The 14,295-nt window shown below is 31.5% G+C and overlaps 1 protein-coding gene across 3 annotated transcripts; it reads left to right on the top strand.

The window, feature by feature from the left end:
* The first annotated feature begins 487 nt into the window (after positions 1-487).
* LOC139488881 (uncharacterized) lies at positions 488-13,994 on the top strand. 3 transcript variants are annotated; one of them, XM_071274834.1, is made up of 4 exons: positions 488-603; positions 5,747-6,028; positions 9,907-10,386; positions 11,386-13,994. In XM_071274834.1, the coding sequence occupies exons 2-4, from the start codon at positions 5,902-5,904 to the stop codon at positions 13,110-13,112; spliced, it is 2,334 nt and encodes a 777-aa protein (XP_071130935.1). In that variant the 5' UTR covers positions 488-603; positions 5,747-5,901; the 3' UTR covers positions 13,113-13,994. The 3 variants fall into 3 exon arrangements, with proteins under 3 accessions (XP_071130935.1, XP_071130936.1, XP_071130937.1); XM_071274835.1 differs by having other exon boundaries at positions 502-684; XM_071274836.1 differs by lacking the exon at positions 488-603 and adding an exon at positions 3,555-4,209.
* Positions 13,995-14,295: the final 301 nt, after the last annotated feature.

Here is a 14,295-nt window from a genome sequence, read left to right as displayed (position 1 = left end):
TATCTTATCTTATCTTATATTACCAGATAGGATCAGATAGGAGAAAAGTTTCTTCAAATAATATGAATGTATTGTGCTTATTTGTACAAAAAATATGTTGTATCACTTGAAATGTTCCCTCAGTTATACAGGAGGGGGAGGACAGGGGTAAGGGAGACAGGGAGAAAGGGGGTAGGAGAAAGGAGAAAGGGGGTGGGAGAAAGGAGAAAGGGGGTAGGAGAAAGGAGAGGAAGGCTGGGAGAAAGGAGAAAAAGTTGGAGAAAGGAGAAAAAATAAAATATCTCTCCTTTTAAATTTTTTTTCTAATATTTCAAGAAAAAATATCTCAAAAGGAGATGTTTAATTCTAATGGGAGAAAGGAGAACGGGGGTAGGAGAAAGGAGAAGAGGGGTGGGAGAAGGGAGAAGGGTACCCCCCTGTCCTCCCCCTCATACAGGGAATTGTTCCCAACGTGATTGCAATGCGATTACGGAACTATTCCGGAAACGACTTCACATTTATGTGTAGATAGAAAATTTGCAGTTGCACCAGTTGTACGTCAGCCTCAGATACCAGACACAAAATGTAGTTGTAAAGCAAGTTTCTGTCATCATTACACAATAGGTATGTCACATTTTATTTAGCACAGACCCCTTGCACTTTGAGAGGAACATCAACCATTTAGAAGAAGACAATTTTATAAGGGTACACTGCGATTGTCATCAAACAAAGTTTTAAATCTTTTGACGTTTTATTTTACTTTCCCAGCATTTCAACAAACTCTTTATTTTCTTCTATCTTTTTGTCAGCTCTCTTTTTCCAAGACTCCTAGTATATTTTTATATTGACATTGCAATTATAGCTGCTGTATCATCAGCATTGGTATCAAATTGCAGATTTCTTTTTCAGATGGCATTTCTGCAACCCTCCTCCTATTTCAGTCTCTGTACTTTCTCTCATCTGTTTAATAACCCTAGTAACAATTTCATGTAGTAAATTTGATTTCTATTAGCAACTTTTTATTTTTAATGGTATTGATATCTTTTATTGTGAAAGATTAATTAGAAAATAAAAACCCACAAATGCATGTAATCTTAGTATACATGTGTTAGAATATCTGTAAAAAAATATACAAAGGCATACATCATTCTACTCATTCAAATCTAAATTTAGAAGAAGGTGTAAACCATTGTAAACAAGAAGAAAGAAGTTATAAAGGTCAAATTTGTGACAAAATTTCACTTAATATGATAAAAGACCCAAAGACATTTTGGAATTTACTTAACAAATTAAAAACGTATCAGAAATAAAAGAAGAAAACCATTTTGATCAAGAATTATTTATAAACTACTTTAACAATGTTTAAAAAAATGAACAGTACTTCTAATATCCAAAACCATAAATTCCATGACATTATTATTGAAAAGTTAAATGCCCTAAAAAAGTCACTAAATACATGGCATGCAACTCTGACAACAGAAATTAATAAACGAATTCAGCCAGTTGAAATTTTAAATGCAGTTAAAACACTTAAAAATGGTAAATCAACAGCTGAGGACTTAGTTTCTAATGAAGTGATTAAATACTGTATGCCAGTATTATTAGAACCCTTATCAAAATTGTTTAACCTAAATTTATGAAAGGCAGCTTCCCAAAATTATGGAACAAAAGTCTGATTACATTAATTCATAAAAAGGGGAACAAATCTGACCCCTCTAATTATAGAGATTCAAGATTCAAAGTTTTATTATCCTCAGACACAACAGTGTACAAGAGGTCAATATAAATACATACATCCTGTTTGAATGGTTTTACACTAGTAATTTTGGGGCCCTTTATAGCTTGTTGTTCGGTGTGAGCCAAGGCTCCGTGTTGAAGGCCGTACTTTAACCTATAATGGTTTACTTTTTAAATTGTTATTTGTATGGAGAGTTGTCTCATTGGCACTCACACCACATCTTCCTATATCTATGACATACATAAATAGACGAAATATCTATACAGTAATTACAATACAATTATGATAAACATGTATATACGACAACAGGAGCTAACACACAATAAACAATCATGCACATGAGGTATCTCATCGACTTCTAATTTGGGAAAATTATTCAATAAAATTATACACACCAGACTTATGAAGTTTATTAACACCAATAATTTGCTTAGTGAAAATCAGATTGGCTTCAAAGAAAAAGCTAGAACAGCAGATCATATCTTCTCATTGAAGTCAATGGTAGACAAATATAAGACTAAAAAAAAAGAAAGTTTTTGCAGCATTTATAGATCTGCGAAAAGCCTTTGATACTGTCTGGAGGGAGGGTTTATTCTACATCCTACTCCAAAACAGACTTCCAGGCAAGCTTTTAAATGTCATCAAATCAATGTATAATGAAAAGAAATGTAGAATTAAATTTCAAAATGGTATTAGCCATGAATTTATATCAAATTGCGGAGTAATACAAGGGGATGTACTTAGCCCCACTTATATTTATATAAATGACCTTGTAAATGACCTTAATCTTGCAAACACTCTTGAAACCGATTATTATAGGAGATGTTAAACTGACATCATTATTATATGCAGATGACATCATTCTATTTTCTGAAACCCAAGAAGGGCTACAAAGTACAAAATGCACTTAATGAGTTAACTAAATTTGTTCCCTATGGAAACTTGATGCAAACAAACAAAAATCAAAAGTTAAAATATTCAATGCTAATGGAAAATCTCATTGTAATTATTTTAAAGTAGAAAGTGAGCACCTTGATCATTGTTGATTGAGACTTAAATCTTATTGTTACCTTGGAATAATATAACTATAAATTGTTCAGGAAGTTTAAGTCATTCAAAAAACCTTCTTATGGAAAAAGGAAGAAAGGCTTGGTTTAAATTAAAAAAAACAGTCTCTTTAGATAATTCCTGTAATATGCTTGAACAATTATTTGATACTTTAGTTGTTCCAATAACTCTTTATGGAAGTGAAGTTTGGGGTGTAAGCCAAGTTTTCAAAGATTCAGATCCTTTTGAACATTTACAAAATTTATTGAAGAAATTTTTGGGGTACAGTGCAAAACAACAAATGTAGCCTGTTAAGCTCAAACAAACAGAACCCCTTTGTACTTTAAAATTCAGCTTTCAGCTGTAACATTTCTAAACCACATTGTGAACTCACCTAACACTTTAGTCCATAAAATATATAAAAATGTAGAGAAAACAAGTAAATGGGTTAAAATTGTTAAGATGTAAACTTTTAGCTATTTATTGGAAAGTAGAATACTTAGACTGTTACATAAATTTGGGCTGTTTTTTGACAATACCATGAACATTTATCAGGTACATTAAGTCATGCTAAATAACTGAAATCTTCACAATTTTAGCATTTGAGTTAATATTCAAATGGTTTCCGTCTTGAATGGAAGTGGCCACATTTGTGTTCATTCATAGTATTTAATATAAGTTGTATTTGAAGATAATACACAAACATATAAAAAAAGGTTGAGGATGAACACGGATGCAGCCTCTTTCATTTTTGACAAAAAAGCATCTGAAAAGTGACAACACTATTCTTTCACATAAACTACTAGTAATTGATTCTACTAAAGTAGACACTTAAGTGTTGAAAAAGTGTCCAAAATCTTCCAACAAATGAACCAGAAGTTTTAGGCCAAAATCAGCCCATACCGGACCTACTACCATGACTACTTTCTTTTGTCATCAAATAAATCTGCTGTGTCACGTAAGATTTTGCAGATATGTCACATTATAATAAATGCTTAACTGAATAAATTAATGATATAGGGACATTCATGTATGTTTTATGGAAGGTTCTGCATTTCAAAACCAGTCTTATATAATTACAATCCATTGTTTTTAATCACAATTTAGTCTAATAACAATCATTTGGATAATGATCATTATGATGATGAAAATATAACTCTTTAGTTTACTCTTAGTTTTAAGTTCAGCTGGCCCACGGGGCCTAGTATGCTTTTCTCTTATAAGGATGATCACCATATAAATATAATAAAATGAGTCCTTAAGCAAAGTACAAATGTTTTATCGAGAAGATACAGAATGAAGACCAGACCTTACTGGAATAATGTCTGTCATTATATATTGTACTATCTTTGACTGATCACAGAGGCTAAGCGGAGCAGAAAAATTGGAGCTATACAAGACCTGTTTGTGACAGAAAAATGAATAAGGCAGCCTTGTCTGATTGTGTTAAGTGTTAAGATTATTCACTTTTTTGAATCCAAATCATCAAAAAGATGGAAATATCAATCTGAATTCATGTTTCGAATTTTGTTTTTTAAGGTTATCTGGACAGGACTTTTAACTCATGCTTTTTTTCTTGTTGTTATGTAGAGCTAGAATAAGGCAACCAAATTTCTTCAAACTAAATTTTTGATATTGGGTAGGGTCAATTTATAGGCCACAACAAAACAATAATTCATACAATTTATAAACGATCAGTAAGCTATACTTTAATAAATGTGGATTGTATTTGATATAACATTACACAAATATTGCAGAAAGATTTTTTAAAGGTTTCAATGTTTCTTAGGTTTTGCATCTGATCTTAAATTATGAAAATAAGAAGATGTGGTATAACTGCAAATAAGACAACTCTCCACCAGAGACTAAATGACATAGAAGTTAAGAACTTTACAATGTAGATCACCTTACAGCCTTCAACAATGAACAAATACTGTACCACATAGTAAGCTTTAAAAGGCCTCTAAATGATATATGTAATATATTATTTAAAAGAGAAAAATAAGGGCCAGATTTATGTAAAAAAAAAAAGAGCAAAAGCCAAAAATACAAATATCATATTCAGCAACAAACGACAACCACTGAAATACATTCCATTGACTTGGGACAGGGAAATACAGAATGTGGCAGGGTTATATAAGTTTGAAGGCACCAACCCTCCCCTATCCTAAAACTGAAGTGTAATGGCACACACCAAGAATAAACTAAGCAAAACCATAAACAGAAAACAAATATGAACATGATGAATAACAGCAAAAATTGACAACCACTCAATTATTTGTCATTCAGAAGCTCCTGACTTAGGACAGGCACATATAGAATGCTACAGGGTTAAACTGTTGGCTTCAAACCCTTTCACTATGATATTTCTGTAACAGTACAAATGTACAACATAAAAGAAAAATTATATTCAGCAACAAAATCCAACCACTGAATTGGAGATTTCTGGCTTTTGACAGGCACATGTATATGTTTCTTGCTTTAAAGAACTTCATTTAATTAAGTTGTTGATTATTATGCAATCATTTTCTCTCTAGACAATAAACATGTACCAAAATCAGAGGTCAATATCATACTTGAAATTATAGTTGCAGTTCTTACATATTTCATGCAAGGATAAACTTCTGTTTTTACTTAATACTCATTACAACTTAACATTTCAATTTTTTTTTAAATGGAAAAATAAAAGTATATATTTAAATCATTTTATTTCATTTTTCCAGCTTAGTGATTAAAACAAAAGAAAGGAGAGGAAAAGAATAATGTAATGGAGGCAACAGACATACTTCTCTCTACAATAAACATGTACCAAAATCAGAGGTCAATATTAATGGGTCATACCTGAAATTATAATTGCAATACTTACTTCATGCAAGGATGAACTTTTGTTATTACTTATTGCTCATCATTCTCATGAACAAATTAACATTTCAATTTTTTAAAAATGAATAAAAAAATTATGTTTTTTTTTCATTTTTTCAGCTTAGTGAATAACACAAAAGAAAGGAGCAGAAAACATAGAATAATGACATTATGTAATGTAGGTGACAGACAAACATCTATTAAAGATAAAGTTTTAAGTCATTCAAATAAACTGCTGCTGTTCTTAGCTATGATATGAGAAGAAACAAATTATTATGGAGAAAATCATACCAATACAATGGTCAGTAGGTGACTGTATTTGGGCCAAATTTTCTGGATACCCCTGGTGGCCATGTATGGTAACAAAAGAGGAGCAAAGCAATGATTACACCAAAATCCATGGCAAGTACATTTATTTTCAATAAAATATAGAATAGAAATGTAGAATATGCTAAAGAGACAACAACCCGACAAAAGAGCAGATAACAGCCTAAAGGCCATTAATGAATCTACAACGCAGCGAGAAAATCCCGTACCCAGAGGTGGGCATCAGCAGACCTTAAATAAAAATGTGTAAAAATTACCACAACTTCTTTAGAACTGTTTGACAGAAAGCTTTTGTATTCGGTAGAGAATACATTGTACAGGGGTGGGGATATTTTGCTATGGTTTAGCCATTTAGTTGGCTTTTATCTTGAAAATTGTATTAAAGTGTTAACATCCAGTTAACAAAAGTAATAATCAACTAGTATCTCAATTGTTTGTAAAACAATTGAAAGGTCTTTCCTGCTAAAGTTATGTTTTCCTAATGTACTTTGTACGACCTTTCGTTTGATATACGACAAGCATACCTTCTGAAACTTTTCGCTCCCTACACTTAATGACCTCCTCCTCCTTCATTTTTTAGATCGGAAGTATGATATATGTAACACAGGGTAGATGAGCTTTCATTTGATATGCGACAACGCCATGTTCTAAAAAGTTTGATTTTTGCACTTAATAACCCCATCCAACCAATTTTTGGAGGTTGGGAATTTGATATTTCAAATGTACACATCATGACCTTTCATTTGATATACAACAACCATATAGTAAAAGAAAATTTATTTTTTGCACTCAATGACCCCATCCAACCAATTTTTGGGGGACGTCAATTTGAAATTTGAAATGTACGCTTTATGTTCTTTCATTTGATATGCGACAACGTTACCATCTGAGAAATTTGTATTTTTGCACTAAATGACCCCACCCTTCCACCTGGGATGAAAAAGAGGTTTAAAATTTTCATTTTTAAGTAGAGTTTATTGAGACCTTCGATTTGATATATCAGATGACCCTATTTGACAAAGTGCTAAAATGATGCAATATCAACGATATAAATAGAAGTTATGAAACTTATCAAGTCAATGCAAAACATGAAAATTTCAAAATGATTTTTTGGTGTTTTTTTAAATGAAATGTTTTAGGTATTTGGTCAAACATATAACTATGTTAACCTCTTCAATTTCTTAAACATTTTAAGTGGTAAGCTGTTGTTGATTCAGAAATACATGCCGCTGCTCGCAAAATTTTAAACTGCATTATCTCTTAAACGATAAAAGATATCTCAAATCTGTTAAATGATAAATGATCTACAGTTAAAGGACAACATCACAGAAAAAGAATTGGAACAATTTCAAAGTTCACCAAGGTCACAATTAATCATCAAATATATGATGCAATACCAAACTAAAGAACAGGAAGTCGCAGAGACATGGGACTACCACCATTCAACTCAGGACCACTTGACCTTTCAAATATCACAAGGTCAAGGTCATAGTATAATGTGTAGGTCAAGGTGAAATTTCATCATGACCTGACATTGACCTCAAATTGAAGGTCTTGAACTTCTGATCATCTTTGCAGTTTATAGTAGGTTGATATCTGTTACCTTTAAAAAGATATACACACAATACTGTACTTTTAAGAATCATCCCGTTGTAACTTTTGAACAGACAGTCGGACTTTTTTTAGCTCAGTGTATAAAATGTAGAGCTCGTCGAGAGGAACATTTTATACGCTGTATGTATGCAGCAAAGTCTTATCGTTTTCCTAATATGTAAGCTTGAAATTGCAGCGTAATTTTTTTTTGCACTCAGTGACCTTTGACCTTGACTGCATATTAAAGGTCACATGAATTAAAGATTATTGGTGAAGGTCCCAAGTCTCTACGACTTCTGGTTCTCGAAATACAATTTTTCTAAAATTAGGTACAATATTTTAAGGGGAATAACTCCTTATAAGGGTTAATAGCAAAATGATTGTACATGTTCATTAACATTGCCATCTGTTCCTGTACATGTTGCCGTTTTCAAATCGATTCTATCTCTTATACTTTTTGAGAAAAATGCAAAGAAAAGAAATTGTTTCAAGGGGATATAACTCTCATAGGGGATGATGAAATCCTATTCAGCCTCAGATGGTAATACATCATGATGAGATCTACATTATGTCCAATTAAGGTCATGATATTTTTAAAACCAACGAGGGGGGACCATGTTGAAAAAAATCAATAAAAGGGAGATAACTCCTAAAGGGGATGTTGCAATCCTTAACAGGGTCATTTGGTAATATATCTAGGTGAGGTCTAGCGATGGTCTATATTTGGTCATAATAACTTCAACAGAAACAAGAGGCGGGCGGGCGGGACAAATGTTGGAAGAAAAAAAAGAAAAAAAAAAACATTAGAAAAACAATAAGGTCTTTCCCATGTAGGGGAAAGACCTTAATTAGTTCCATAGATTAAGTCAAAGATAACTGAAATTGTCAAAGACACCTTTGAGGTTATTATGCCTTGAAATAATGATACTTGAGCAAATATATGTAAAATGTTCATCAGATTGAGATCTCTCTGCCATTAAATTTTCAGACGAATCATACAACCCGTTGTTGGGTTGCTGCCCCTGAATTGGTAATATTAAGGAAATTTTGCAGTTTTTGGTTATATAATTATTTTGGATATCATTATATCACTATTATCTAATAATTAGATATAGGAAGATGTGGTGTGAGTGCCAATGAGACAACTCTCCATACAAATAACAATTTAAAAAGTAAACCATTATAGGTTAAAGTACGGCCTTCAACACTGAGCCTTGGCTCACACCGAACAACAAGCTATAAAGGGCCCCAAAATTACTAGTGTAAAACCATTCAAACGGGAAAACCAACAGTCTAATGTATATAAACAAAACGAGAAACGAGAAACATGTATATATTACATAAACAAACGACAACTACTGTACATCAGATTCCTGACTTAGGACAGGTGCAAACATTTGCAGCGGGATTAAACGTTTTAATGGATCCAAACCTTCTCCCTTTTTCTGAAACAATAGCATAACATCACAACAAAGAAAAACATACGATAAAATATCAATTGGCAGACTTAACTCAATCAAAAAACATATGATTAAACAATGAACGAATAAATTTTATCTGCGATATCTGAATACAAATGTATATTATCTAATACATGTACTATTAATTAAATTTAACCTTATTTTACAAGATTTCCAAAGCATCAGTAAATTCAGGTGAGCGACACTGGCTCTTGAAAGCCTCTAGTTTTGGTAAATCTTGATCAAACCTGGTCACAATCTGATATATTTCACATGTATGTACAATATACTTAGTATATGTACAATGTACTTAGTATATATACAATATACTCAGTATAATACAATATACTCAGTATATATACAATATACTCAGTATATATACAATGTACTCAGTATATATACAGTGTACTCAGTACATGTACAATGTACTCAGTATATGTACAATGTACTCAGTATATGTACAATGTACTCAGTATATATACAATGTACTCAGTATATATACAATGTACTTAGTATATATACAATGTACTCAGTATATATACAATGAACTCAGTATATATACAATGAACTCAGAATATATACAGTGTACTCAGTATATACAATGTACTCAGTATATACAATGTACTCAGTATATATACTATGTACTCAGTATGTATGTACTCAGTATATGTAAAATGATTTCCACTGTTGCTAAAAGTGTAAAAAAATTGAAAACAACACTATATAAATTTCACGAGTCTGAGCCACTTTTGGGGTTTAAACTTTATATTAAGGCTATCTCAAAACTGAATATTTGAAAGCCAAGAATGTTTAAGATTGTATATTTTGTCATGATGAGCAATTCAGGCTTATATATTGAAGCTGAAAGCTATAGAGATCTATTTAAATTTTTTTATACAGGTAGATTTAGAATGTACCATGTACAGTATTTTGGAGATGGCTATGAAACAGGTTGGGTGTACAGTAGCTCCACACTGAAGTTTGAAAGAACTAGTGCCTTGAAGCAACATACAAATGACAAGGTGAAATGTACACGTTTATTTGACGCATTGTTTAAGATCCCTTCACATTTGAAAACAGCTTTGAAAATTGCTATTCAGGAAGGGGAAATGTCCCTTCAGTTATGCACCAGTGCTCGATTACTTAAGTATGGCTTAACCTATGAACCTATGCAAAATTTCAGGGAGAATATAAAAACTGAAATTGACAGAGAATCACTATGCGTCAAGAATAAACAGAGTACATGTATAAAGAAAAGGAAAACAAGTGATGACAATTTGCATAGTAGAACAAAATATAAAAGGAGTAAAATTTCAAATGTCCAAACTCTAGAACGTCTAAAGGAACAGATCATTCAGAAAATTGGAGGAAAGAAACAAGGTAATTGTAAAGTTTGAAAAATTTATTTTAAAATGCAGGACATGATGATGTTATTTCCTCTTTAGGCCACAATTAAAAATATTTTGGTTTGCCCAAACCCTACCCAAAGGTTGAGACAGTGGGTATGTAGGTAGGCATTTTCTTTTCTTTTTTTCAAAAAAAGAAATTGAAGTATTGGGTGTTTATTAGTCTTCATGCCTATCTGATTAAAAAAAAAACTTTTGGCAAACAAACCTATTCTTTTTTATGGCCTTAGTGATCAGTCAGATTTGAATGAAGTGATTATTGGGCTAAAACAAATGGCAAAAGATACCAAACAGACAGTCAAAAATCATAAAAAAAATCTTACAACATCATGACAAAAACCTACCAAAAAATTATGGAAAGACTAACGGATAATACACTAGTTTTTACACTAGTCATTTTTGGGGTCCTTTATAGCTTGCTGTTTCATGTGTTTGGTGTGAGTCAAGGCTCTGTGTTGAAGACTGTTCTTTGACCTATAATGGTTAACTTTTACAAACTGTGACTTGGATGGAGAGTTTTCTCATTGGCCCTCAAACCACATCTCCTTATATCTAAAACAAATTATAAACATTAAAAAACTAAAGACTAAGCTACACATAACCCACCAAAAAAACTAAAAACCACTGGTGATCTTAGGCACTCCAGAATGGTCAGTATATTCTGCTTCACATTTGACACTCATCATGTTGCTAACAGAAGAAACAGATTCAATGCTGCTACAATCAAAGACAAGAATACCAAACTCTATGCAGTGGTAGATTCTACAATGTATATATTCTTATTGCGAATAGATTCTTCTTTTATTAGTCAAACTCTGTCACAAGTGGACTGATTTCAACAAATGACATTTTTAACTTGACATTTTATAATATATGGATCCCACATGATAGTTTACCAGAAGCAAAGAAATATAAGGAAGAATAGTGAAAATATTTCACTGCCAGGTTATTAAATAGCTTTTTTCTATTGTAGATGATCATTTGTCTTTCAGCTTAGCCAATAATCTGTCATTTGATGAAGACCAGGATGAAGAGCACATTAGTTCTATTGGACCACAAGATGCAAACAGCAGTTCTATTGGACCACAAGATGCACACAGCTGTTTTATTGAACCACAAGATGCACACAGGAAATCTATTGGACCACAAGATGCACACAGCAGTTCTATTGGACCACAAGATGCACACAGCAGTTCTATTGGACCACAAAATGCTCACAGCAGTTCTATTTTCCAAGAGGAGGAATTTAAACCTGAATGTTTTGTAAATGAATTTATTATTTGTGAACCAATATCTTCCAAATTATCATTTGGAGAAACTGAAGGAAATTTAGTAGACATTCAAAATGGAATTTATGGTTCCAATTGTGAATCTAATAATCACAATTACTCAGCTTCCTCTAGGTGTTACAAATCTGGTTACTCTTCAAAGGAATCTCGTTCTGAATTATATAATCATAACATTACAGCAGTGTCTTCTAAGAAATATTTAGACCTGGGAAATAACAATATTAAATTAGAAAGTCAGAACATTAATGAAGATTTCCTTGACTTTAGATATGAAAATTATGAATCAAAAAATCAAAACAATTTGGAAGAAACTAGTAAGGATTATTTAGAATTAAGAAATAAAAGTACTGAATTGATGAATAAAAACATACCAGATGTATTTTCTTGGAAGAATCTAGACGTTAAAAACAATGATTGCAAATCTAAGAGTCGAAACGGAACAGATGTATTTTCTTGGAAGAATCTAGACGTTAAAAACAATGATTGCAAGTCTAAAAGTCAAAACAGAACAGATGTACCCTTTGAGGATTATCTATATGTTAAAAACAATATTTGCAAATCTAACAGTCAAAACAGAATAGATGAACATTCTGAAGATTATCTAGATATTAAGAACAATGATTTCAAATCTAAAAGTCAAAACAGAAGATGTACAGATGTACCCTCTGAGGATTATCTAGACTTAAAACACAATAATTACAAATCAAAAAGTCAAAACAGACCAGATGTACCTTCTGAGAATTATCTAGCATGTCTAAACTTAAAAAACAACGATTTCAAATCTAAAAGTGGAAAAGGAACAGTTGTATCTTCTAAAGACAATCAAGACTTAAAAAATGATGATTACAAATCTAAAAGTAAAAAAGGAACAGATGTACCTTTTAAGGCGAATCTAGACTTAAAAAACAATGTAAAAGAATCTGAATGTCAAAATGGAACAGATATATCTACTAAGGATTATCTAGAATTTAAAAAAACTGAAAACAAATCTAAAAGAGAGAAAGAAACAGATGTAGCCGAAATCAGTAATCTTAATCTGAAAGATGATAACAACAATTCCAGTTCTGTATCGACAAATTGTAGCTGCATTGTATGTGGAAAAACATTAAAGAAACCTTGTAATTTGAGACTTCATATGAGAACACACACTGGAGAAAAACCTTACATCTGTGACATCTGTGATAAGGGTTTTTCCCAATCCTGTGGACTTAATACACACAAACAGTTAAAGCATTCAAAGGACAAATCTTACGTCTGTGACTTGTGTGGTAAAACATTTGCAATCAGAAGTTATTTGGACGTACACTTAAGAACTCATACCAAAGAAAAACCATATTCTTGTGAAAAATGTTATAAATCATTCACACAAAGATCCTCATTAACAACACATTATAAAACACATACAAAATGAAGTTCATACACAAATCTACACTTGTAATACATGTGTGAGTAATGCAATGATTGTTCTCATATTTACATGTATAAATTTACTGTTAACCTTAGAAAAGGTCATGCATCTTATTTTGTCAGAACTAGAATGGGACTTTTTCTTTATTTTTCCTCAAACTGAAGAAAATGTATATTATATCTTTTTAAATCAATTTAAGGTCTTGAGGTTACCACACATATTTTTAAGAAATAATCAGTCTGAATTATGCAACAAGTTTGAATAGAATGAAGTTGGGAAATTGTTTTATCTATTTTTTAAATGGAGTACATACGTTAAATCAATAAATCAATCGCTTTTAAGTAAAACCAATGAAGGATCACCCCCCCCCCCCCCCCCCCCCTTGCTACTGAAAATAGGGTACAATTAGTCAATTACGTTGATTTACAATACTGAATAGTCAAATTATCTCCCCCTGGATTGAAAAATGCATATTTCTGTTATTATTCAACTGTTATAGATATACTTCTGAAAAATGTTAATTAGGTGAAATGTCCCATTGTTACATGACCAACAAGTATTAATTTTAGGAGGGTGCTTCAAAATTGACAAATGATATCAAAAGGACATAAAGGGTAACTGGTATTATATTTATTATACTTTATTACTGCATTGGTGTTTTCAGACCCTTTCAAGCAAAGCTTTGTCTGTTGATATCTACTATTTTGAAAAGATTTGTATGCCCCATTTCAATATGAGCATTATATTATTTGATCTATGTGTCCTTTTTGGTCAAGGTAGTTTTTGATGAAGTTGAAGTCCAATCAATTTGAAGATTTTTTTTTAACAATAGAGTTGTACAATCACATTTTATTTTAAATTACAAGAATTAAATATTATTATTTACAATCAGTCAGGGGTACTACTTGTACAAGTGTATTTTATTTACTTGAAGAAGTAAAAAAAAATATACACATATATAAGTAAATTTGTAGGATACTTATACAAGTGAATTTTATTTACTTATATAGGTAAAAAAAAAATTGGCTTAGTTATGTCCCTTAGGCATTCAGATTTTTTTACTTGTATAAGTAAAAAAATCATCCTTTCTTCTTTTCTTGAATTCTTAAGATTTCTTTGTTCTAATAGAATTTTAAATTGTGTACCCTTTACAGATGTCTTTACTAATCATTTAAGTGTAATTTCA

Source organism: Mytilus edulis, chromosome 9 (genome assembly GCF_963676685.1).
Source record: "Mytilus edulis chromosome 9, xbMytEdul2.2, whole genome shotgun sequence".
Classification (NCBI taxonomy): Eukaryota; Metazoa; Mollusca; class Bivalvia; order Mytilida; family Mytilidae; genus Mytilus; species Mytilus edulis.
The sequence above is the reverse complement of the archived record's forward strand: the minus strand, read 5'-3'. Positions and strand labels throughout refer to the sequence as shown.